This window comes from Porites lutea, chromosome 2 (genome assembly GCF_958299795.1).
Source record: "Porites lutea chromosome 2, jaPorLute2.1, whole genome shotgun sequence".
Lineage (NCBI taxonomy): Eukaryota > Metazoa > Cnidaria > Anthozoa > Scleractinia > Poritidae > Porites > Porites lutea.
In genome coordinates this window covers 40,732,267-40,759,647 of record NC_133202.1, presented here as the reverse complement: position 1 = coordinate 40,759,647, position 27,381 = coordinate 40,732,267, and the positions used below count along the sequence as shown (strand labels likewise).

General features: G+C 42.0%; 2 protein-coding genes across 3 annotated transcripts in view; both read left to right on the top strand.

The window, feature by feature from the left end:
* LOC140928627 (small ribosomal subunit protein eS24-like) overlaps window positions 1–27,381 on the top strand; it is a 391,602-nt gene that overhangs the window by 274,222 nt on the left and 89,999 nt on the right. The window lies entirely within an intron of this gene.
* LOC140928542 (uncharacterized) lies at window positions 1,160–27,381 on the top strand. Its single transcript, XM_073378294.1, has 10 exons — window positions 1,160–2,089; window positions 2,439–2,574; window positions 4,528–4,738; window positions 6,470–6,687; window positions 12,965–13,191; window positions 13,523–13,678; window positions 13,836–14,022; window positions 15,780–16,020; window positions 17,041–17,289; window positions 27,254–27,381. Exons 1-10 carry the CDS (start codon window positions 1,170–1,172, stop codon window positions 27,256–27,258), a joined length of 2,550 nt encoding a protein of 849 aa, XP_073234395.1. The 5' UTR covers window positions 1,160–1,169; the 3' UTR covers window positions 27,259–27,381.

The following is a 27,381-nucleotide window of genomic DNA, read 5'->3' as shown; positions in this document are numbered from 1 at the left end:
ACATTTTGGCTTAAGAAACTCCGAGGAAACCTTAGAGTTTTCCTTCTAATCAACGTTTGGTGAGTAGAAATTTGTTTTACTTTAGCAATTTGTTTAACTTGCACCAGATGTAACTGGGAAAGACAGAGGAAAGTGAATACATAGGTTGAGGATCGACTCAGCTGAGCGTTTCGCGTTTTCATTTATGTAGCGCAATACCCAATTTCGGACAAAAACCAAATCTACATTTAGGATGAAAAAGGTAGATTCATCACTCTTGGTAAGGTTACACCGAAGTATTATAGTTACACTGAAGCATTCAAAATAGCTCATGCACGTTGAACGTGCCTATGTTTTATGTATGGAAGTATGCATGTATGTGTGTATGTATGCCTATGTATGTATGTAACGGTGTTCTCTCTCTATATAATTACCAAAGTTGGGGACTCAAGCAACGCGGCCCGACGGATCCACCGAAGGAAAACGGCCATAAATTCGCTCCAGCGGCTCCAATCGGCTCCAAATTCCGCCTAGGTAACGCACGCTAGTTCTGCTTTCCTCAAGGTTTGTTTCTTCTTTAAACATATTTTCATTTTTTCACAGACTTAAAGTATACCGGTAGACTAATTGCAGGTTCATTATCAGCTTTTCATTTCTAAAATAGTTAATCCACAAGTTAGCCATAGGCACCCTTTGACTTCTATTTTGCAGTAAACGTACTCCCTCTGCGCTATTATAAAGAAATCAAATGTACTGTTCTTTTAAGATCAAAACTTTCACTTTTGTGTTGGCTGCTCTACGCAGCCTGATGACGATGATGATGATCTAATGATAAGGATGGCGGTGACGATGATGATGATCACTATGAATGTGGATACGGATAGCATTGGTTTTAATTGGTTTACGTAGGCATGTGTTTAGACTGAAGCGAAAATTTACACCGTTTTATGTTAGTTTTTAAAAGATTAGAGGAAGAAAATTAATAAGTGTGATATCCTTCACTGAAGAAACGTTCACGGTTGGAAAATATTTTAGCCATCTTCAGAGGCAATTATGAAACGTTTACATGAATATTTTAATTTGTACTCAACATATATACTCTAATCATATATACTCATATTTACTCTATACATTAAGGCAAATTATCTGTACTTAAATTTCAACTTTCAATTCCAGTGCTTTGGTGAAACATGCGCCGAAGTATTTCAGACGTCAAAGAATGGGTGACGACATTTCAGGAAATTTGGAAGTTAGGTCAGGAGATCATTCGCACAGCCTATTCGAGGAAGAATCATGCCTCAAGGATCCCAACGCGTATTGCATATTTTGCACGAAAGGAAGAAGCAGAAATAAGGGGGAAGCTGAAGATTCTTTGCAAAGGAAGAAATTCCAACACCGTTGTAAAGACTCTATTACTACATGGACCATCCGGATACGGAAAACATTATTCAGCTGCAAAAGTAATGGACACAGTTTACACATCGCGAATAACAAATTCCTTCGTGTCACGAGCTGACCAAGGTAAAACAAAATTTTTCCTACAAAAACCGGCGATACGGTGGACTTTAAATGCGACAAACACAAGAACCCTATTTGAGAGTTACTCCAGTCTGGCGAAAGAAATTGGCTTGATCGACGAAGCCAAAGCTGCCTATTGGGAGCTCCCACTTCACAGCAGGACATCTGAAGGAAGGCAATATCAAATGTACCTACACGATCGTTGTGAAAAAGACGCTTATGACGAAGCTTTGGAACAAATTTACGAAGGAGTTATGAGGAAACTGGGACAAAACGGTTCGTGGGTGATTTTGATCGAAGGATCCTCTGAAAAGGTGGCTTCTCTTAGAAGGTTTTTGCCTCAACCTGGTGAGAGCGGGTTCGGAAATGGTCTAGTCATAATGACAACTGGTGATAATAGCAACTCAAAGCTTCTGTTTGGAGATGAAAGTGACTCTGTATTGCAGAAAGTGTATATTGGAAAAATGACAAACCACGATGCAATTCAATTTCTTCAAAGCAAAACGGGCATGACAGCAACTGGAAGTGACACAAAGAATGCTGAAGACATAGCTGTTGACATGCTGAAGTGCAATCCCCAAGATATAGCAAAGTGAGTCAGTAAAGGATAATCAAAATTAATGACTTTAAGTAGAGAACGTCATATACATGTACCCACCCTTGAAGAGTCTGCCATGTAATAGCTACTCTGGAAGAAAAAAATTCATAAATTTAGAAGTGTTATCTTCTGACAGCTGGAGTAGGAAGGCCATAGAAGAAGTGTCGGTGGATGACCGAGTTTAGAGGTTTTATCTTTGATTCCTCTGTACAAAGATATGCTAATACACATTATTTTTCCCTCACTCCAAAGTTTTTCTCATCCATTCAATTTCCAGTGGCTGTATAGGGGAAGGATAGATTCTCTAAAAATTTATCTTACTGTTTTGCTTTCTTGACTTCAGGTTTGGAAAATTTGTCAAAAACTATAAGGAAGAGACCAAAAGGAACCTTACTTACAAAGATTTAGCTGGGACGGAAACAGAAACTCCTAATGAGTGCATGTTGCTCCTCGAAATGACTCGTAAAAATCAAGAAAAGGTACTTGCCAGCAATTGAAGAGAAGAGAGTAGTGTCAATTAAATTAACAATTAATGAATGAGGCTGAGTATCTTTTAAAGAATTATGGAGATCGAGGAGGGTGTTATCCGTCGAGGCCGTAGGCCAAGGCGGATAACACCCTCCGAGATCTCCATAATTCTTTATAAGATACTCAGCCTCATTCATTAATTCTCTGTTCTTGCCATGTTTTTAGCTATTATTTCGCCAAGTTCTTACTCTTGAAACGAATGAAATGTCCGCCATTGTTGTTTTCACAACCAAAACAACTCAACCTCGTCCCCAGGGCTTCTCGGTTAACGGTGCTTCAACCTGCAAGGAAGCTGCACTTTTGACGTCATCGGTTGATTAATCGCAAAATTCTTCCAAATTTGGTCATCAGTAGCTGGTTATGGTGAATTATGCGTGTGCTTTTAGCCAATCAGAATCGGGGAAATATTTAATAATATCGCCTGAGAGACTGACACGATATAATAATTACCGATCCGCCTAGCTTTCAATTTTAAGTGTCATCAGTTCTCTATTGCAGATCCTAATCTACACAAAGATCCGGCTCTCCCACTTTTTCATGTGTTAGTGGTCCTGGCAAGAATTGTTCGCCGATATAACAATCCGAACAGCATTCACCGGCAACAGAGACTATCTAGATCTTAATCTTTCAATTTTCACCGCCGGAATGCATGGTGACGGTAAAAATCCTGCAACGGGCGTCTGTTGTCGTCGTTCAATCCTCTCATGTACCAGAACAGATTCGCAGGCAGAAAGCTATGTAGCGGATACTGTCGACTGTCTGCTGTGCATGAAAATAAGGCTTTGATTGAGTTGAGGATCCCCAATAGGTTTTTCGGGATCCGGGATTTCCCTCATTTAAAGCTCGGGATTCGAGATTTTAAAGCAAAATCGAGCGAGATTCGGGATTGAAAGTGTGCGCACGAGTTAGAATGTCCAAAATAACCCTTGGTATTACCGGATTGAAAAACCCTATTGGGGACCCTCTCAGTTTTGTGACGTGAAATTTCCTGATAAACGGTCTCAGCATCATGTTATCAAGCATAGGAGCAAAACATCAAACGGTTTAGAATAACCCTGTGAGTTTCTGCTAAGTGGTGATGTTCAACGGTCCCCATAACCAATTCCCTCAAACATTCGGACCGATGAACGTGGTGAAGTCGAAAACGGTCGGTAAACCAGATCTCGTTCGTCCTTATATAAGTACATTTTGAATCCTTCCTTTCCGGTAGGGGAAGAAAAAATGAACGGTGAAGCCTACAAGCAGGCCTACCTGTGCGAATGCGGGGAAAATATTGGCGACGGAACCTCTATTGCGCGTTTCCTCGCGGTTAAAGAACCACTAAGGCATGTTGGATTGGATAGGAAAGGCACCTTGCATAGGACTTTTGAGTCCTGTTCATTTAGTCCCCTCTGGGTTGGGCTGTGCTCAGAAAATTAAAGCTGGTAACGACGTTAAAACGTAGTAAAACAAAATGCTGGGTCTTTGAGATTGTGACCACATTTGACCTCGAGCCCGGTGTTGATAGGGCTGTTGATAGGGGTGTCAGATGGTTTCTTCCTCGGCTCTCAACAAAAGTTTTAAAACTAAGATAACATTCAGATCCTTTGACTGAACCTTTACAGGTGCCAAAATATCCACTTTTTCATCCCCACAATGAAAACAAAGATTTTCACGAGCTTCATTTTGTTCACGACGAGTTTTAGAATCTATTTTGACCGCGGTATAAAATGGAGTCAGCGTTTCCAAACCTTCTCCAGAGTAGCTCGAAAAGTCGTTTGGAATGTGGCGAAAATTTGGAGAAGTAAATCTTACATTTCGGTTTGGACAAACAAACGAAATAAGAGTATAGAAGCGGCTAACTAAATATACTTGTATTTAATGACAGTAACAAGAAAAAAACTTGGTTTTCTATTTCTTGGCAGATTTTGAAATTTTTGGCTTGCTGTTCAGTTGAATCCGACTATTTGCCTTTACGCTGTCTAGAGAGTTGTTTTAAAGAGGCCAGAGAGACTGTAAAGCAAAGCAACTTTGTGGACGTTCTTGAACGAGACGGAGTAAAAGTAGTGACAATGCATGAGAGGGATCATAAGACACTGAGAGACTTACTGACCGGTCGAAAACTATCAACATGCGGTAAGAAAGTAAAAGGGGGTACTATTTTGGGAGAAGTTTGTTAAGTTATTGTAGCACATTTGAAAATAAATTCATTTAAGGTCCTTTCCAATTTTAATGTATGTAGATATATTATTGTCTTTCAACTATAGTTCCCTCATATTTAGCATTTAGCACTCTTTTAGTAGCCCATGCAAGAGAGCACCAACTGTCGCAAGGTTTTCAATTTTCTTGCTGCTCTTCTCCAACAGCTGGGTTGAACTTGAATGGTCTTTTGAGTTTGCCATCCAGCTCTCACGGATTTTTCTAGAATAATTTGAGACCTGGAAACACCTAAAACAAGGGAGCACCTAGGACTTCCTCTTTTTTTTCCAGCGCGGTCGATTTCGTTGGGATCTGTGTCTGCGAATGAATGCTGGTGAGCATTCTCATGTCCTTCGATCCGTGCATCAGATTAGTGATTAGCTGCTTGCGGAAAACAAACTCCTGTGTAGTTGTTATAGAGACACTGTTCTAGGCTTGTGACCATTCGGCACTGCTAGGTCACCCATCCTGGGTAGAAGCCACGTCTTTAGATGCTGTGCAGATGAAAATGAACGCTCGCCAGCAGCGCTGGTTGCAGGATTTACAGGAGGCAGCTTACAGATAGTTTGGGCTTCCTGAATTAGCTTCTCTTCTGGTTTTGGAAACTTTGAGACCGCCTTTAGGATTTCGTCAAAACATGCTATCTTCTCCTATAACATAACTTCCAAAATACTTAGTTGCATGTCCGGGTAGCGCGCCTGTATCAACATCTTCTCCGTATGATGCTTCAAGAAACTTGAACTCTGCCTCATAGTCGTCATCACCATTAACAGCTTTAACCAAGAAGGTGTCCATCTGGGCGTAGGAGCTGAAGCTTTCCTGATAGATAGCACTGACGATAAGATCAATAGCCTCATAATAGACCCTTCTAAAGTGATCTTTGGCAGTTTTGGGGTAGCTTGGTGTGCCAGCACCAACCTCTTGTCTGGCCGAAGTGCATCGCTTTCTTGGAAGCGTTGGTTTACCAAGCAGGCCTTCGCTCTTGCGGGAAATATTAGCATAGAAATGGTCAAAGTTCTGATCACTGGGCATTTTCGTGCGCGTCTCCTTTGTTAGATTTGCCAATGCCAGGCCTTGTCCACTGATAGCAGCCACCTTAGCACCCTGAAGATCCTTAGATAGATTATCGGTGTGGGACCTGCCCTTCAAAATGCAAACCAAAGAAAAAGTCAAATCCTTCCATTTAGGTCTTACATCCTATTATCCTTGCACGCACATCGGGTTGTAATCGTTCGGACAAGCAAACATCCCACTCTTCCATAAGAACTGCATAGTTCTCAAGAATTAGTCGAAAACAACTGGCTCTCACCGTCCACCTTTAAGGGAAAAGTACAATAATTCCACGAAAACTTTTTCCATGTCAACTGGAGCACTAGAAAATATATCCCAGCAAAAAAATGGGAGGGCTATAGCCCTACCAGCCCATCCCCTCTGCGGTCCCTGGCTGAATGGTCAATGGTCGATTACCAAAGAACTAATTTACCTGATTGTCATGTTCCCTCTTGTTCCTAATTGAGCATAACTATTATGTAATTTTCTTACTCGCTGACTTCTTGAGCATTAAACTTTCCTATTTGACACAAAAATTAACAACAACAAAAAAAGACAACAACAACAATCTTTTTTACTACACCCGTTGTAATTTTATGCTGTGTTTCAAAATTTCAGAGGAAAACTGGTCTGGCTTTTTTTGGCAGCTCGTGAATCAGTGGATTCCACATGGAGACAAGACAATCAAGATTATCCCACCGACATTGACACCAAGTGATGTCCTTCAGGCAATCAAATGCCTAAGTAGCAATTTTAAAGATGTCCTGCAACAGAGCAGAGATCAGGACTTCACTATGTTACCCAAAATATTATCACATTTAAAAGAGGCAGTGGAGGTAACTAACAGACTCATCATTTACTCTTAATAAATCTTTCCAAGACCTTCCACAGATTGCCACAATTACTTCTGAATAAATTATTGTCTTAAAACTAAGGCATGGAGGGCAGAAACGAGTAGAAACTGCCCTGGTGGGAACTTCTAACAATTCAAGAGGCGTAACCCAAGGAAATGTTATTTTAATCTTGTACAGTGGAACCCTGTTAGTATGGTCACCAGTGGGTAAAAAAAAATTGGCCGTATTGACGGGGTGGCCGTATTACCGGGGCAGGGCAAATTTCATGAATTAAGGGCTGTTATGACAAATACAGGTAGGACTTTTCCACGGGCGGCGTTTGACAGGTGACGGATGGCGGGTGGCGGGTGACCGGAATATATATATAAAAAACCTCAAGAAAGGATATGTCCAATTTGTAAAGTAGAAATATCATCAAAATGGTAAAGCTACATAAAATTACCGGAAACGCTAATGGGAGTTAGCGGAAGCCCACCAATATACTTGTTTTACTGTCTTAATCTACTAGCTGAGTTTGACTAATAAAATTGGACTCCTGAAGACCACACGGATTAAAGAAAAAACGAGAAATCCGAGACTCCGAGACACGCCGGCAAAAAAATTGAGACTCCAAGACGGAAAAATCACCCGAAAACGAGACTTCGAGACCCATCAATAACGCTTCCGAGATTTCGAGATGGGACAAAATTTTCCGATAGCCACATTTTTCGAGGAACCATTTTTTTCCCCTAGAGAAGAAACGTTCTATTCAATTACTTGAAAAACGAGTATCTAATATATGAGAGGCAAGAATCATGTCCAGTTTATCAAATGAAATATTCATTTTTCTGATAAATTGTCTACTTCAGGCTACGCATACTTAAGCGGACTACTTTTCCCAAGACTTTTTTTTCGCAAATATGGAAAGTATAAAAGTGAGAAATCATGCCAAACGGTGTAGCCTGCGAAAACAAACGTTTTTTCTAGCTCCGTGTCGCAAGGGGATGTTTCGCCAGGCTAGACACGGTGTGTCAAATCGAAATGGGAAAGAAAGACATATGGCATATGTCTGGTGATAGACTGTTCACAGTCCCCTAGTTTTTCTTGAAGTCGTCGAGATATAGCGCGTCTTACCGTTAATGGCGGCCATCTTGATTTTCAAATGTACCTAGGGAGTGGGCGTCGGAGATTATAGCTTTAGGGGCAGGGGAGTTAGGGTTAGGGTTAGATGCAAGATGGCAGCCCGTAACGCAAAGCGCTCGATCTTGACGATCTTACGGAAAAATAGAGGACTGTGAACAGCCTAGTCTGGTATCCTTATCCAGAACTCGAAGTGAATTCCCAGGAACAGGCTTCCATGCCGTGTTAAATAAGCGGGCGTGTTTTAAGAAAGACGTTAGACTTCTTAGTTAGGTATGAGCTTCTGCAATAATGGGTGTCTAAAATAAGTAATTGCGAGAAAGACTACATGGCAGGTCTATTATGGGGGAGGGGTATGGGGTAAGGTGTTAGTGGTAAGGGGTGACGCGTAAAGGAAAGGGTTGAGGATCAGGGAGAGCGATCATTAAAAAAGAGAGGAAAAATTCTAAAATATTCTATTCTATACGAATCTTTACTGATACATGAGATTTTTACTAAGTGACAAGTGTATTAGCAGCCATTTGGGTTTGTGAATTGACGCGGGAAAATGTGTCTGGTATTAACCCTCGGACGTAAAAGGCGGGGGGGAAGAGGTCGATGTCACCCCCCCCCCCCCCCCGTAAGGTTTTTCTGAGATTTTTCCTAGAGGATAAAACATCCGCACCTGACGTTTTCAGTAGCTGTTCGCTCATCGGGCACATTTTGAGACGAGTTCAATGTTGGTCAGTTGCTATGGTTACGAGATATGACGTCATAAGCAGCAGGTGGTCAAGCCATTTTTGGGTGATAATACATGCTTTTTCAACTTCTTCCAACAATGAAAGTAAATCTTCTGGCTAAAATCAAGCAAAGTGCTTATTTATGTGTTATATTTCATGTAAAGCAGAAAATATTAGCATTTCTCGCTGTTTTAACCCGATTTCTAATTCTTGGTAAACTCCAAGATGGCAGCCAAGATGGCGACCATTGTTGGTGGCGTCACAGGCCTCCAGCAGCGCCACCACCTATGAAATAAACCTCATCTTGTTAAGAAGATTAAAGGCTGTCCACTAAAGATAAAATCGTTTCGAAATACTGCAACATATCAAAAACTCCGGGGAGGGGTTCCATCCACCCCCCCCCCCTTCCTTGTACCACGGTGGGGGGATGACTGTGCGTGTACGTCCAAGGGTTAAATGCAGACGGCGTGTTTTTCATTTTTGATTTACGGTATTCTTTCCACGGGTAACGCAAATGACATGTTATCCCTAACTTCATTGCTTATAACGAAAGGACAAACGCAATTCTTTTTTCAAGAAGCGAATGCGATCTTGATTGTCTGGCCTGGACTAAACATTCTTTGTCTCAGAATAGTTTACAAATAAGACATTCAGGTTTATATATATGTATATATATACACGGGGTTAGCAAACATTTTGTAATTTTTCTCAACTTCCCCTGTCTAATAGCTTGTTTACTGTGTTGTTTGCTTATGTCGTTCTTTTTTTGGCTTGTTTTGTGGTTAGGGATTTGTGTAGAAGTGAAATTAGACAGAATTACTATCTTACCCTACCCCCCACTCCGTTTTTTTTTCCCTACCCGCAATTCTTTCTTTTAACACAAGTGACAGTTATTTGAAATCAGCGAGCGCGCCTAAAGTTGGTTTCGGTGCCGTTTAGCGCAGTTTAGTTTTCTGTATTGGTCACCTTTAGAAAAGCTTCCTGGAGAGCATCATGTAAAGCGCTGAGATGGGATAAAGTTATTAGACTTATTACGATTCGCAGAGTCTGCATCGTGTAATATCGCATTATATTCTCGTTTCATTTGGCTAAACGGATCAATCACCCTGATCCGGGCTGAGACAGAAACGTACGATATTGTTCGCTTTTCTAAGGTGACCACTAAGTCTAAGTCAAATGAATTAGATGAGAGCAAAAGTGCAGGTGAACTTTGACCCGGGCCAAGACGTCGTTTTTTTCTGGTGTGAAAACAAGGCCAGGGTGATCCGCCGACCGTGTGACTCTACATCCGGGAACTTGAATAAGACGAATGTAAGAGAAAAGTCCAGAGGTGTTTATCTGGCAATAGGCTGAGTTTTTCCTAGTTATTCGATGATAGTTCGCTTATGTTAAACGTGAGAAGATTATGCGTGGTTGTGGATAATCTTATCAGTGCCGCGAAAGTGTGTGATTGTGTGATTTCCGCATGGTGTTGACAGGTATGTGATCGCGTGGTTGAACTGTGCATTCGCCAAAATATTCTGTGCCAGCCATTAATATTGTTTCGTCGGTGTTTAGCTTAGCTGATTGTACCTTGGAAAAGTAACTCTCGACTCAGGAAAATTGGATCTAGGTCTAGTTTCAGCAGGCTCTAATGGCATTGCACCATAGGCCGGCTTTTGCAGATAAGAAGGTGATAATTTGTGCACATGTTTCATTCAGTTTGTTGTCTATTTCATGCGGAATCCTGTTGTTTATCGGACCGCGAAAAAAGTAATGTTTTACTAACTATTTAAGTTGTTATGTAAGCCTTAACTAGGCACTCTTTCGCTGCAGTTCACTCAACTTAAAAATTTCTGGGCTGAAATGACACCGGTTTGAAACTTCACGAAGTCAGTTTATAAATATTCTAAAATTTGCGTCATTTTAAATTTGGACTCGTTGGAATGCTTCTAGGGACCATTAATTAACTTACTGCCCGGCGTCAGTTAAAGGCTTTTAATTGGCCTTTGAATGAGTTTTGTTGTTTTAAATTACCAAGTAGTAGAATGAGTTGATATTTTTGCTAACCCGGTTTTAAAAAATCCAGCCATATGTCTGGATTTCATACAAGGTGCCTGTACTGAGTCTCTAGACGGTCAAGTCCAAGGAGCCATTACTCACTTTCCCCACCCATGAAGCTTATGACAAGTCAATCACTTCCCCCGAGCTCTGCTAGTAGTGTTATGATTATGAGTCACCCCATTGATTTGGCTGGCCTAGGCCACTTTGCACTGCTTTCTAACATAACACTCTAGTCAAAGTGACAAAATCTCCCCTCCCTACACCCCTGGTTTTCACACAAAACAAGGAAGCTAGCCACCCACGGATAGGTCTGGGCCTGGGCTCTCAGCTGACACCTAGCAAGACGGCAAGCCCCCTGTTTTGTTTCCTGCTATACTGGCTTGAACACGGGCGATGCCGGTGTTCAGGGGAAAACTTAGCAGGCACCTTTTAGCAAAATCACACAGATTATATGAATGTGGTCCTTAGTCCGGCCGGTTTAACTTTGTGATATAATTTTCAGGGGAAAAAAATAAGATTACAATACAAACGAGTTTTTCGCAGTGTTTATTGATTTCTTTACCTTGTTAAGCTCGATTCGAGGTTTTACTGATGATAGTGAAGCGCTGGAAAATCGAGTTAGCGCGAACGTAGGTGAAGTTTGTTCTGTTATTTGTGTCTTTTTATGGCGCCTTAAATTACTTTGGTATGTTTTGATTTCACGCATATGCGATTAAGGGCGCCGAGAAAGCTAATTTTTGGTGTACATGGCGTGCACGAAATGTTCTTTCGGCTTGCAAAAAAGGTCGGTCGACAGGTTGAATTTTAAAACCAAATTTGTAGATAATATTCCAAAGTACGTTTTGGCCACCAGACGATAAGTAAACCCGCCACATAGTGTGATTGAAAAGGGATAGCCTCAGAAAGCTCAGTTTTCGTTTCGTTTAGTTTTTAGTAAATCAATATTCATGAATTGAAGTGTCTTTGAACTTTGAGTCACATAATTCTAAGTAAAAAGCACTTTCAATAAGTGACTGGAGTAAACAGTAAAAACTGCATGCAGTGTTCGAGACTTACCCAGTAGCACTGCGCTTGATTAATGAAGTGATAATATGGAAGGCCATAAAAAGGGAGCTTATATTCGTCTGATTGGTTTTAGGGAGCTTTAGGAAAGTCAGAAATTTAAAGCAATAGTTTTAACAATCGAACATTACTCTGCACGGACTGCACGGGCATGATGGCGCACGCTTTTTGGTCGGATTTCTTTGCTGTTGCTGCATGACTACGGTATAAATTTCCTGATAGGAAGTTTTTTTTTGAGGCCATAAACAAGCGACGACAAATTCATTAAATTAAATTCATTAAATTTTTCTTTCTCTCTAAACTGGATTGAATTCATTTAAAATAGTGGCGATTTCGCCACCGTCGCATCGAAACTGCACAACACACATTCGCACAGGAAAGAAAAAAATAACACCAGTCTTCATAAGACCAACTTTTGCTCTTTACACAGAAATATCATTTTGGTTTCGAAGTTAAAATGGTGCCTATAGAAAATATACAAGAATTTAGATCAGTTTGCGCTTGGAACATTCTTTTTGCGCATAATTTGCATGCCGGCTTACAAATTATTTACAAAGTGGCCGGACCAAGGAACCTTTGGCCGGTCCAGGGACCTTCAAATGCAGAGGTTATTTTCTATGATCCAGGATTTGTGGGAATGCTCAAAAGCTGTCGGTTTGTCACAATTTAGTTAAATGTTACGGCAACCAACAGGACAAATTTCAGCTCACTACGGCTCTTCTAAGATAAGAAATACTTATTTACGTCTTTTTCGTCCGGACCAAGGACCACATACTGTATATATGTATATTCGTGTCACCCGTAAGTACGACCGTTTTACCCGGCCGAAAAAAACATGGCCGTAATAACATAGTGACCAGGGGCGTAGCCAGGAATTTTCAAAGAAGGGGGTCACCATCCGGGGATCGCCGACTATATATGGTTTATATTTCTGCTCTCCCTCGTGTATCAGCGGGCTCAGCCGTATTATCGCGGCATGAAGGCCCATATTAACTAAAGACAAGAGCCGTTGGCGAAAATACTTAACAAAAAAACAATTTTAAAAATTTAAAGTGGGCTTTACAACAATGGCTTTTACGGCCAAGATATTATCATGGCGTTTTCGCCACCTGAATATTGTAGGTTGTTTGCTTAAAAGAAGGCCTACCAAGGGGAGGTCACGGGCACGCCAGGACCCCACCTAGCTACGCCCCTGGTGACCGTTTTACCAAGGTGGCCGTATGGCGGGGTTCTACAGTAGCTCAAGCTGATTGAAAAAGTTATGCATTTCTTTAGTTATAGTCTACGATTCTTTATTTTACAACTTAATTAAACAGCTGAGCCATAAACTGATACCAAAAAGTGAACTCGAGAAAAATCAACTGGTCTTGGCTGATGGACATGCATGTCTGGGAGAAATGTTGCTCTTTGTTGGTAAATCTGAGGAAGCGAGAAAAAATCTGGAGATTGCCTTACGTGGTTTCGAAGATTACAGCAGCCCGGAGAGTGTGCTACTTGACAAAGCAAATGTGCTTCACTTTCTTGGAGAGGCATACAGAAACAGGTACAGTAGGTTTGGTTAAAATACTGTGATTTTAAGGCCGCAGCTACCTTAAGGTGTTTAATAAGCTATTGTGATGTGACACTGTTCTGAAGTAGTGAATGTTTTTCCACGGATTCATGGCTTCCAAACAGCTGGGGTTGTTTGGCACAGAGTTCTTGTCCTTAATAGATTATAAAGCGTAAAATACATTAACAAAAATAGGTTTAGAGAATTATTAAAAGCCCTAAAAAATGTGATAAGGAGCAGAACTTGTTTTTCATGAAATTAGACTTAAGTACTTGGCATAAATTCAATTTAATTCTCATGTTAGTTTGAACTTGTTTTTTTAAAGCAATCTTGGGGACCCTTCAAGAGGGGAGCGGTATCTTAAAAGAGCACTGAAAGGAAAAGAACAGTATTACAAGGGAAAAACTGACCATCAAGTTGCTTTCACCCTAAGAAGTCTTGCAAATGTCTTGAACGAAATGGGGAAGCACAACGAGGCTATGTGAGTGTCGTAATGGTTTGTGTCGTATTATTCACCTATAAGAGTTCGATTTTGAGTCCAACCTCAAAATAGAAGTTGATTTTTATTGATGAACTTCAAAAAATAACATTTTTGCTACAAAAATGAACTTGATAAAAGCATAAAATTTCTTTTGTAGTGATTTCGCAAAGAGAGCTGTTGATATCCATTATGAAGGCGGCTACAAGTTCAGGCAAGAATATGGCTACAGCCTGAGTACACTGGGATCGTCGTATCGTTACCTGGGTCAGTATGTTCAGGCGGAGAGACGCCTGAAAGAAGCTCTCAAGATTTTCAGATTGGTTGATGCGCCAAGCAAGCTAAGGGTAACAGTTGTTTTGCTCATTTCTTTACAGCTGATTTCAGTGCTGTTTATACACCCAGATTTTTAGACATGATTTGACGGCCATGATTCGACCGTCATGATTCGACCGAGAGGTTACCAAGCAGTACAGTATTTCACCTTGAATATCCCACAGGAATCAAAGCACACAATCTGAAAGTTAGGTTAATGATAGCTTGAATGTTTCTCTTATAATTCAGAAAAAGAGAACTGTGCTCCTTTTCAGACAACAGCCTCTCATACAAGTCACGCAATCTAATCGCAATACATGTTATCGGGCGTGTGGACGTCTCGATCAATAATTTTTTCAGCTCTTTTCCCAACTTTTTTTGGACTTCTACCTTGATCTTCAAAGAAATATCATATTTTACCTTTTTTCAATAAAAACAAATGTTGCTTTCTTTTATGTACGGTTTTCTTTATTTGTGCTCACTAGGGCCATAGGTCGAGGACCGAACATTGTGATATTTTTCAATGGTCGACAAAACAAAAGTTTCAAACTCTCCAGCAAATTCTTTCACAACGGCAGACTGATCAATTTGTCTGTTGATTTCTTCTGCAAAACGTCAAGTTTTCCTGTTATTTTTTAACCATGCACAAGCTAAGTAAGGACCAAAAAGTACCAACTTGAAGAAATACAAATTTGCCTCACTGATAACTAAATTAGCATCACTGTTACATGTAAATTGCGGGTGGTATTCACCAACGGCGAAATACCGAAACCTTGTCAAACGGAAGAACACTAAACGATAAACCATCGGACTATTTCGCTTTTCGCCGTATTGATAATATTTCGTCCATTATGAATCGCCTTCAGAAATACATCGAACTCCAGTTTTATCACCCGATCACATGTTATCATAATTTCTGTATCGTGTCGCAGCTTTCCAGGCAACATGAACAAAGCTTTCCTCTTCAGGTAAAACGCATTTGTCAGGATTCTAGCTTCGTTACACTTCTGTCCTTTAGTGGTAAGCTTTCCTTGCCAGCCACATTTTTCCCTCACTGCTTCGGATCCCACGGTAGACTTTGCAACCGTTTACCCACTGCGAAGCGATACGTCACGTGATTAGTCTCGAATCATCACAGGTCGAATCATGACTGTCGAATCATGTCTGAAAATCCGGGTGTATACATAGCAATGAAATCAGCTGTAAGATCCACGGGCACATTCAGATCACTGACAGACCGCTAAAATGTTACTCTAGCCAGAGATTGATTATCAGGAGATAGAAGAGTGAAATTGTATAATTTAATTCTTCGAATTCCAATCCTGATATTTTTCAACTTTTTCAAATTCCTTTTCATGTCATCCGTAATATTCGGCAAGGTATAATGAGAATTATTCATATTATTATAAACTATTATCTTTATCATCATTATCGTTATTATTATTGTTAGCATTGTTGTCAATAAAATTTTTTCATTATTAAAAATTATTGTTATTATTATTATTATTATTATTATTATTATTATTATTATTTCAAGCCTACCAGTAAAGCTTATGTTGTAGTGGCCCATAGACCTTCTACTTATTTTACTGAGGCTTTCTTTAAGATCGTACGAAATCTTGTTCGATCTCTTGATGGTGAATCAAAATAAATTATTATTTAAGGCGACCTCAGAGATGCTTGGTTTCAGCCGTTTTTCATCTTCTTCATATTTTACTTAAAATGCTAGAATTACAATACTAGGGTAGTTGTATGCTCAGATATATTAACCCAGAGGTATTGTTTACAGATGGGTGAAACTCTTAGTCGTTTATCTTCCGTTCAAAGAAATTTGGAGAAACTTGACGAGAGTATCGAGTCGTTGATGGAAGCAAAAGAAATGTTTGGAAACAAAGATATTTACAGCGCTATTATACTGTCAAAACTGAGTGTCGTTTACCGCCATAAAGGAGATTCAAAAAACAGTTTGGCTTATGCAGAGAAGGCTGCTGAAATCACAGATAAACACCATGGCTTGAAAAGTCACCCTGGTAAGTGCTCGCCTGTTCTGATTTATACTTAACCCACCCAACCATCTTCATAGGCGATTCGAGACTAACGAGAGAAGAGGAGTGAACAACGGTAAACAAACTTACGTTAACTTTCGTCGTCTCGACGTCCCTTGCGCATAGTAAGAAAGAGGTCTGGGTAAGAACCACATACCTGCCAGTTCTGATTGATATTTATCTTATGTCTTTGTAATAATTAGCGGATGATATTCTTGTACGCATGCGTGCATATTTGAACTAGATCCCTTGAGAATCGGTCATGCTGAAGAACCATAGAAGTTGTTTATTAAAATTTGTTAATCTTGCTCCATTATGGTCTCTAGTGAAGGTTTTTACAGTCTTCACTGTATGGAACTTAAGACGTTTATCTAGAATGGCTTGGAATCGAAGGCTGAGGCCGGGTAGACGATTTGTCGGCCCTGTCTGGGACAGATTAGACACATCTTGAGCAGAACAAGTTGCTCGCTTTTAGACCGAGTTTTATCGTCTTCCTTTGGATGGAACGGATCGGCCAGATCAATTGTATTCTGAATATCGCCCTTGGCTTAATACAGGTTGGATATTGCCCAATGCATTAAGGGTTTCCAAGTCTCTCAATTAGGGACCTTAAGCAAAGACGTTTTTGAGCGACGCACGTCAACCGGAAATGAGGCCTTCTTCCTTTTTATATGCCTTGACGCTAACAAACTTGTATTGCTGAGTTTCTTTTCTCTTTTAAAGACAATTTACCCGAGAGTTTCAACCAAACCGCTCCCCAATGATGCAAAAAGTCCACTTCCGGTTGACGTCCGTCGCTCAAAAACGCTGTTGCTTAAGCTCCCTATTGTTTCTAAAATCTCGCCATTCGATTACCCCTGAAATAAAGCATTAGCCTAGGTGAACGCAAAGTTTCTATTTTGTCTGACCTTCTCCTCTTGCGGTTTCTAATTAGAGAGCTTGCTGGTAAGCTTATAAGGCGTGTAAGATGGTTCCACTGCTTTATCTCCTGTTTCTTGTGAAAAGTTATAGCCACCGCCCTGTTGAACCTTGGAAACGCACAAAGCGATACGGGGAGTGTGGAGAATGCCGAAAGAAATCTAATCAGGGCACTGGAGATTTACAAAGAAATTCATGGGGAAAATCATGGAATTATTGCCGCCACCCTAAACTACCTAGGATATGCCTATCTGCAAAAAGGGCAGGTGTGGGAAGCAAAACAAACTCTGGAAAATGCGGTAAAGATAATGGACAACTATTCTCCTTCACATCAAGGTAATTTGCCTATGTTGAGAATAATGTAAAAAGCGTAGTGTCATGAGCGTACATTTCTTAAGGCTACTGTTCACACTATCTGATAGCTTTTGTGCGGGCATGAAAGCCTTCCTGGATAGGGCTTCTGTTAACGGTGATTTCCGCGCGATTTCTGTAACGGAGCGAAAACTGCGCCACGCTAATCTATAAAGTGGAGAGTCACACATCGGGAAGGTGTTCAAAGTATACCGGATGGCAGTAAGGATACACAGTGCATAACTAATAATCTTTATAAAGAAGAAAGCTAATTCGCGCTGTTTCACACTTCGTTGCAATTTTTCCATCTCGTTGTATTCAGCAATAAGGTCAGCCAATTTTTCTGGGGTTAAATCCTCAGGAACTGTATCTATAGTAATTTCACAGAAAAAATATTAAAAATTCGTTTTCTTTTGTTAACGTCCTCCATAAAAGGTGAAATCAGTATAGGAAGTGTTACGAATGCGTTACTTCGTATTGCGTTACTAACGTGCATGCGCACCAGCTTAGGGTGCGAGGCCCGATGATTGTGTAATCGTTTGTAATCCTGCTTTGTGCTTTATGCCTATATCGTGATCGGTTATATGAACGTTTGTAAGGTCCAATCATTTTAATCGGGAAAAGAGGTATGATTCTTCGTTTAATATATATTTTTCGCTTTTATTGTTGCATGAATCACGGATAAATCAGTCTTTATTTACCTACCGAACTAGTCGATAATCGTATTTGCTTTGTATCTTGTTATCGCCGAGTTATTTAAGACATTGTGCTCGAGTCTCTTAGCTAGACTCTCGATAATTTCATTGTTGTTTCTGTTACAGTTTTTACGTGCCTAAACGATAAATAAATTCGTGAAGTATCACCGATCGCTATCTATGGTTTTGGTCGATACCTTTTAACGCAACGTGATGACCAGTACGCTACAGTAAAAACTCTCCCACTGTGAAAGGACTTTATTATGGAAAACGTGGTTGAATCAACGGAACCGTCACAAGAAGAAAACGTTAGGAAATGTTCGCGCGAAAGAAGGATGACAGAAAAAGGATTAGAGTATAGAAAACAGTTACTAGAAAGAGATCGCAATTCAGCTTTGAAAATATGGAAGGATCAGCTCCAGACAGCGAGGTCATTGGCTTCAACCTCAGATGACCTAAGAGTCCTACAACGAGAAGTCCTCAAGCTGGAAACACGAATGGAGGATCTCACTAAAGTGAGTCATAAACTGAACGACCTGCAAGATCCCGAAGAAAGATCTAAGGACATGGAAAATCACGGAATGTGGCTGCACGAAAATATGGAAGTTACCAGAAGCCTGAATATCAAGATATGCGAGTTACAATCCGATGTGAACGATAGAGTCTCCCTCTATTCAAAACGTTCTCGCCGAAGTAAATCGTCGAGTAAATCTAAAAACTCCAGCTTCTCTATTCCAATAAGAGCGCAAATGATGGCAAGAGCTGCCAGACTTGGCGCAGAACTCAGATTCCATGATATCGAAAGAGATAAGGTGGCCGCTTTAAAACGACAAGAAGAAGACATCAAGAAATTGCAAATAATGAGGGAACTAGCAGCCACTAACGCCGAACTTGAAGCAGTAACTAAAATCGAAGAGGAGGAATTCGGTGTTACTATAAATAAGACCGACGATCTTGGACTCCCAGAAGATGATGCCCATAGCCGTATCGAGGAATACTTAAAGTCACAATTGCAGTCCAATACTGACGAATCGTCTCCCGAAGCTACCGCTAAAACAAAGGTCGTATCCACAACGGTGTCGGAAGTGGTCGCCAGCTCGGATCAATCTTCCGGGGCAGCCTCTGGATTCCAAAACGCCCCCTCCACTTCAATCTCAAGATCGCACGCCGAAACAAACGTTACATTCGTAAAGAGGTCAGAAGTTACTGCCAGTTCTTGTCAGCCTTCTATTTTAAACCCTGCCGCTCCCGCCTTTACGACAAATTCGACGCCTGTCCAAACGATTACATATCCATCCAGTCCTTCCCAGGCTTCCCCGAACGGTAGAGCTAGTACACAGGAATTGACAGGTGTCGGCGAAGTCATCACGAAATTAGCAGATCTGCTCACTCAGCGACAGGACAAGGACTCACTCCCGCGGCCAGAACCTGAAGTATTCAACGGTGATCTGTTGCGATACCCACTATGGATCAAGTCGTTCGAGACCTTCATTGAGAGAAAAACGAAGGACCCATCCGAAAGACTTTACTACCTCGGCAAGTTTACAGCTGACGAAGCTAAGGAGTCAATCAACGGACTCCTCCCTCTGGACTCTGAGGAGGCCTACGTTGAAGCTAAGAGAATCCTGGCAAGCAGATTTGGAAATCCCTTCCTGGTGTCAAATGCATATCGGAAGAAAATTAACGACTGGCCAAGGATATTGCCGAACGATGGCCCAGGTCTTAGAAGGTTTTCAGATTTTCTCCAACACTGCAACACCGCAATGCATTCAATTAAGTACTTGGGTGTACTCAACGATCCAGAGGAAAATCAAAGGATGCTCAAGAAACTTCCAAGTTATTTAGTCTCTAGATGGAGCCGAATCGTGGATAAATGCATTGGTGAAGAGCAAACGGACAAATTGAACTTAGAAGAAGTACCTTGTCACGCAAGAGAAGCTACATATCCTTCCTTTGCGGAGTTTTGCCAGTTCCTGGCGACGGAAGCGAGAATTGCATGCAATCCTGTCACCTCTCTACGAGCAATTAAAGACGAAGATTTGAAAGGGAAAACGCATAGCGGATTACGAAGTAGCAAGGGTCCTGGACTCAGCAGTCTAGCAACAGGCGTAAACGAAGCTGAGGGAGGAAGCGAGAAAAGCAAAGAAGAGAAAAGGAACCGACAGTCGCTCTGCCTCTACTGTAAAGCCTCTCATGATCTTGAAAATTGCGACAAATTTCTGCGCTTGCCACTGAATGAGAGAAGAGACTTCATCCTGGCCAAGCGCCTATGCTGGGGGTGTCTAAAGTGGGGACACGTAAACAAAGATTGCCGTAGGAAGAAAGCCTGCACGACATGTAACGGACCACACCCTTCTGCCTTACACGATGAAACATGGAAGACACCAACAAAGGAAGAAGCCCCTAACGTGAAACAAGACGGAGCAACTTAAACAAGGACGCATCCGTCTCCAATCGAATTGAAGTCTGTCATATGAAGGGTTTCGACCACTGTACATCCCATTCGTTGATCGTTCCGGTCTGGCTTCATCATCAAAATAACCCTGAGAACAAGATCAAAGTGTACGCACTCCTGGACGAGCAGTCAGATGCATGTTTCATCAGGGAATCTACTCTCGATACGCTTGGCGTTGACGGTCCAGAAATTCACTTGGAACTTTCAACCGTTCTTGCTCAGAAGACCATAACTAGCAAGAAGATAACCGGCCTCTCAGTCCGTGGCATCAATGAAACGATAGATATTCCTCTCCCTAGAACGTATACAAGAAACGTCATTCCTGCTAGAAGCAGCCAAATACCGATTCCCGAGACCGCCAGGAAATGTCCCCACCTAAAGGAAATTGCAAGTCACCTGATGCCACTTGATAACGACATCGAAGTTGGTCTCCTCATAGGAGCTAACTGCGCCCGAGCAATCAAACCGCACAAAGTGATCCTCGGAAATGATGACGACCCGTACGCCAAGAAAACCGCTCTTGGGTGGGGAATTATCGGCGTGGTCGAACGAACGAGCCAAGACGACAGCACCATTGATGTTGCCGGTGACATACTCTGCAACCGAATAGTTGCTCACGAAGTCAAAACTACATCAGAAAGAAGAACATGTCACTTCGCCGTGAAGACCCATGTTAAAGAAATTATTAGCCCTCTTCAAGTGGAGAGAATGTTCACGTTGGACTTTAACGACAAAGGAACAGAAGAAGAGTCACTCTCATTCGAAGATAGAAGATTCCTTAAGACAGCAAAGGAAGGCATTCATCAACGAGAAGACGGGCATTATGAAATGCCTCTCCCTTTAAGGAACGAAAACGTCGAACTGCCGAACAACAAGGACCTAGCACTGAGCAGATTAATGAAGTTGAAGCAGAAGTTGCAGAGCGATACACAATACCGAGAGGATTACGTTGGCTTTATGCAAGAGACCATAGAGAACGGCTTCGCAGAGAGAGTTCCCAGCACAGAGGTATCAAGAAACGATAAACGCGTCTGGTACATTCCTCACCACGGAGTGTACCATAAGAAAAAAACAGGCAAAATAAGAGTGGTGTTTGATTGTAGCGCCCTATGCCATGGCCAGTCCCTCAACCAACAGCTTCTACAGGGCCCAGACCTCACCAATAACCTTACTGGAGTATTGTGTCGTTTCCGAAAAGAACGAGTGGCTTTCATGTGTGATATCCAGGGAATGTTTCATCAAGTCAAGGTCGACCTCAAGCATCGGGACTACCTCAGATTCCTGTGGTGGGAGGATGGAAACGTCGAGAGCGATCCGGTCGAGTTCCGCATGACTGTTCATCTTTTTGGCGCAACTTCTTCCCCTGGATGTGCCAACGTTGCCCTAAAGACCACTGCTGACCATTTTGAAGATGTTTGTGGCAAAGAAGCAGCAGAGTTCGTAAGGAAAGATTTTTACGTCGACGACGGCCTAAAGTCGGTGGCAACGAACGAACAAGCAACAAACCTCATCAAGAATACCAAGTCTTTATGCCAGAGAGGAGGATTCCGACTACACAAATTTACTTCAAATAGTCAGGTAGTCATCAGCTCCATACCTCCTGAAGACCGAGCCACCAAAACGAAGCATCCCAGTCTCCTCAACGACACCGCAATCGAACGCGCACTGGGAGTGCATTGGTGTATAGAGTCTGATACACTTCAATTCAGAATCGAACTGAAGGACAAACCGTTCTCAAGAAGGGGTATCCTGTCCACCGTTAGTTCTGTTTATGATCCCCTGGGCCTGGTAGCACCCTTCATTTTGTTAGGCAAGAGAATCCTTCAGGAATTGTGTCGCGAAGGTGTTGATTGGGACGATGATATTCCAGACAACATTAGAGCGAGATGGGAGAAATGGAGAGCCGAACTCCCCTTACTGGAAAGGTTGAAGGTCCCGAGATGCTATAAACCGGAAGACTTCGGAGAAGTTAAGACAGTTGAGCTGCATCATTTTTCCGATGCCAGCCAGAACGGCTATGGAAAGTGTTAGTATCTTCGCTTGATGGACGACGCGGAAAGTATCCACTGCTCCCTCGTTATAGCAAAGTCTCGCGTAACGCCATTGAAGCCTGTTACAGTGCCCAGGCTTGAGCTCACTGCTGCTGTGGTTGCATCCAAAATGGGTGGTGTCCTGCGGAAGGAACTTGAGTTTGACCGAATTAAGGAAACCTACTGGACAGACAGCAAAACTGTGCTGGGATACATAAACAACGATGCTAGAAGATTTCACGTTTTTGTTAGCAATCGTGTCCAGGAGATACGTGAACGAACGTCACCAGGACAGTGGCATTATGTAGGGACCAAAGAAAACCCAGCCGACATCGCTTCCCGTGGTTCCGGGGCACAAGAACTGATCGATACCCGTCTGTGGTGGAATGGACCAGACTTCCTCTGGAAACCCTCAAGAGTTTGGAACCAGACTGACATTAGCCCTTCTATTCATCCCGACGATCCCGAAGTTAAAGGGGCTTCCGTTCTGACGACTAAAATCCAAAATCCCCCGTCCCTTTTAGAACGCCTGGAATACTTTTCCTGCTGGCACCGAGCCAAGAAAGCCGTAGCTGTTTGTCTTCGCATTCAAGAGAAGTTTCGAAGTCGATCTCCTGGCGTCAACGACACCACTGCACGATATCCAACTGGTTCTCAGAAAACCAAGTATATTCCAGTTAATGTTCAAGAGTTACAGATGGCTGAAAATGAAATAATCAAAAACGTACAAAGAGAAGCATTTAGCGACGAATTACGTATTCTCAAGGAAGCCAGTACCAGAGAACGAGCAACTGACCGAATCACCTCTACCGCTACAGGAAGGAGGGAAATGAAGAAGACAAGCTCTCTTTACAAGCTCGATCCATTCCTTGACGATAAGGGAGTACTCAGAGTTGGTGGACGAGTTAGACTTGCAACTGGCCTTACCTTCGATGCCAAACATCCCATCATCCTTCCGAAAAAGGGGCATGTAACCGAGTTGATTGTCTGTCATCACCATCATTCAGTCGAACACCAAGGTCATGGAATCACCCATAACGAGATCAGATCGACTGGTTATTGGATAATCGGTGGTGGCTCAGCCGTGTCCAGTCACATTTCAAGATGCGTCAAATGCCGAAAACTGAGAGCAGCTCCTCAAGCACAGAAAATGGCCGACCTGCCAGAGGATCGTCTCGAGCCTTCTCCCCCGTTTACGTTCTCAGCAGTTGATTATTTTGGACCCTGGTTCGTGAAGGAAGGTCGGAAGCAGCTAAAAAGATATGGAGTACCGTTTACATGCCTATGCTCCCGAGCGATCCACCTTGAAGTTTCGAACACCCTTAGCACAGATTCCTTTATAAACGCTTATCGTCGCTTCATCGGTCGCCGTGGACCAGTGCGCCAGCTTCGATCCGATCAAGGCACCAACTTTGTTGGAGCGATGAACGAACTGCAACAAGCCCTTTCCGAATTAAATCATGAGCAGATAAGAGAAGAGTTGCTGAAAAGTAGCTGCGATTGGGTGAAGTTTAAGATGAACGTTCCACACGCAAGCCACATGGGAGGAGTTTGGGAACGTCAGATACGGACGGTGCGAAGTGTCCTAGCCTCGTTATTAGAACGTCACGGAAGCCAGCTAGATGACGAATCACTGAGAACGTTCATGGTTGAAGCCGAAGCGATCGTTAATTGTCGGCCTCTAACAGTTGACAGCATCAGCTCCTCGCAGTTTTCCGAGCCGTTGACGCCCAACAACTTACTCACCATGAAGTCGAAGGTTGTCTTACCTCCTCCGGGTGATTTCCAACGCGTTGATCTATACCTAAGTAAGCGATGGCGTCGTGTCCAATACCTAGTAAACGAATTCTGGTGCAAATGGAAAAGAGAATTTCTGCAGTCCTTGCAGTCAACACAGAAATGGATTTCAGTGAAGCGAAATCTGCAAGTGGATGATGTCGTGATCGTAAAGGACGACAGTTTGCCAAGAAACCGCTGGAAGCTAGCTCGTGTCAGCGAGACTTATCCCGACAACGACGGTCTGGTCAGGAAAGTAAGAATCGTGGTTGCCACAGACGCCCTTGACGACCTTGGCAGGCCCACAAAGGCAGCTGTGTACCTTGAACGACCTGTCCAAAAACTAGTTCTATTGCTCCCTACAGATCAAGTTGCAGACCGGGGAATCCCCTCCGAGGAGCCATAGCAGTACCAAGTATAATGTTGACCTGATATCAGTCAGAATGCCAAGGAGAGACAATGAACAATGATCGAATGACTTTTGTTAAGTTTTGTTTCGTTTGTTAAGTAAATTGTTGCTACAATTTAGGGGAGCCATGTTACGAATGCGTTACTTCGTATTGCGTTACTAACGTGCATGCGCACCAGCTTAGGGGGCGAGGCCCGATGATTGTGTAATCGTTTGTAATCCTGCTTTGTGCTTTATGCCTATATCGTGATCGGTTATATGAACGTTTGTAAGGTCCAATCATTTTAATCGGGAAAAGAGGTATGATTCTTCGTTTAATATATATTTTTCGCTTTTATTGTTGCATGAATCACGGATAAATCAGTCTTTATTTACCTACCGAACTAGTCGATAATCGTATTTGCTTTGTATCTTGTTATCGCCGAGTTATTTAAGACATTGTGCTCGAGTCTCTTAGCTAGACTCTCGATAATTTCATTGTTGTTTCTGTTACAGTTTTTACGTGCCTAAACGATAAATAAATTCGTGAAGTATCACCGATCGCTATCTATGGTTTTGGTCGATACCTTTTAACGTAACGTGATGACCAGTACGCTACAGGAAGTTTCTTGTCATAGCCGTGCAAAGACATGTACAAAAAAAAAAGGGCAAACGTGCAAAGTTGTTGTTTTGCTATTGCTGTCTGGCCGTTTTCGTTACCGTTGCTGTCCTTGTTGCTGAAAGTTCCGTAATATATGTCTTAGATAGGTGTCCCTTCAAAGAGAGTTTTCTAAAATGACAAATGAGGAACGGTAGGGATCGATTCTATAGGTGCTAATTTTAGGGTGGTAAAGCGAGAAATTAGAAATATTTCAATCTGTTTTTTTTTTCGGCAGAAAAGGCAAATTCACTGAAAAGGCTCAGCAAAACTTGTTTAATCCTTGGCGAAGCCGTCAACAGTGCTGATTTAGCGAACCGTGCTCTAGAGATCTTTAAAGAAACGTATGGAAATATGCCACACAGGGAAGTATGTGCTAACCATTTATACAATAATGTACATGTCTTCAAAATAATTTTTTTAAAATAACTGAACGACTTCTAACGCGCTGATTGGTCGAGAGCTATGTTCGACATGTGCACAGACCATGGAGATGATTAATGGTGGCGCAGTTTGTTTTAAATTTGTCCTATAGAAAATGGACTTTAACAACTGACAATATTATTGTAAAGAACAGATCGACAACCATTTTCTATTGTCTATACTCTTGCCGGCCATAGAAATGACGTCAATATGTTCAAAGCTTTGTGCACCCCTCGTGGTCCCACCTTTTTGAACATTTTGACGTCATTTCTATGGTCGTTAAAAGTACAAACCATAGGAAATACTTGTCGATTTGTAAAACTAAGCGGGCGTATTACTAGGGCCGGGAGGGGGAAGGGGGGTTGGAGTCAAGGTCCTCAGCACCTCAATTTACACTTCAGAGACCCAGAAAGCACACTGAGTGTTAGCCCTTTTAAAAGGCAATTAAGGAATCCCGCTAGGAAAAGAAAAATATATTTTACCTTGGTGGGAATCGAACCAACGTTTTCCGGATATTCTGCCAGCTGAACGACTACGTCAGAGGCAGAGAGTGGAGGGTAATCAAGGTCGTGAATCTTGTCCCGAAATCTGGTTGATCTAATGCAGAGGTTGTGGGTTCGATTTCCACCGAGTTTCAAAGATTTTTTTTCTTTTCCTCACGTGCTCCCTCCTTCCCTATCCGACTGTCAACGCTCAGTTAGATTTTTGGGTCATCCCTCACACTTCAATTTACACATAAGAGGCGAAGTTCGTCATTTCATTAGCCTGCGAAAACATCCGTTTCTCCTCGCTCTTCAAGGAAACGTCTCCGGCGGCGAAGAGCGAGGAGAAACGGATGTTTTCGCAGGTTATCATTTCATCCTCTTTGTCATCAGGTACATTTGTTAGGTTATTTAATTAGGTATTATTCGAAAAACTCCTGCAAAGTCCACAAATTCAGGGAGCTTATTTCAAATTTCGCGCCTCAGACTGGGGAGGGAAAAAGAGGGAAAGTACATATACGCAAGAGGCATTTGGCTCTTGATATGCGTTATTGATCATGACCAAGCGTGAGGTCAAGATGGCTGGATGTCCTCTTTTTGCGTTTTTCTTTTTTCTGACCGAGACGAGGACGAGGTCAATAAACTTACCCTTTTCTCTTACTTCGTACCACTAACTTATTTCCCAAGAACGATCCGTGACTGGAATAAACTGCCTGATTCTGTGGTATTGGCTCCAAGCATAGTAGCAGGCACAATTTGGTTGTAAGCCCTTAAGTATCATTTATAGGCCACGATACCATTTTGCCGAATGATATATAACTAGTGAACCTATGTCCAGGTTTTATCTGAGGTCAAACAGTTACATCTTTAAAAACTTTATTCACTGTTTAGACCTTTATTACATTGTGGGCTATTGGGCTAAAATATATCTCATCTATAACGTTTATAACATTTAGGGACACTAACATTCTCGGTCTCATCCTGGTTTTGTTACCTTTGTTTGTGAGGAGCAACTATTTACTACTTTACCTTATAATTACAGGTTAGGAAATGCACTTTGAGGATTGCTTACGCATGCTCAAAGCTTGGACTTTTTAGCAAGGCTAAAGAATATATCAAAGAGGTTGAACTTGGTTTTTCCCAGAAAAATATGGCCCATCCAGAGTACGC

Coding starts and splice junctions, on each gene's coding strand:
- LOC140928542 (XM_073378294.1), top strand. CDS start 1,170: ATGCGCCGAAGTATTTCAGACGTCAAAGAATGGGTGACGACATTTCAG. Junction 2,090..2,438: donor AATCCCCAAGATATAGCAAA/GTGAGTCAGTAA, acceptor TCTTGACTTCAG/GTTTGGAAAATTTGTCAAAA. Junction 13,679..13,835: donor GGGAAGCACAACGAGGCTAT/GTGAGTGTCGTA, acceptor TTTCTTTTGTAG/TGATTTCGCAAAGAGAGCTG.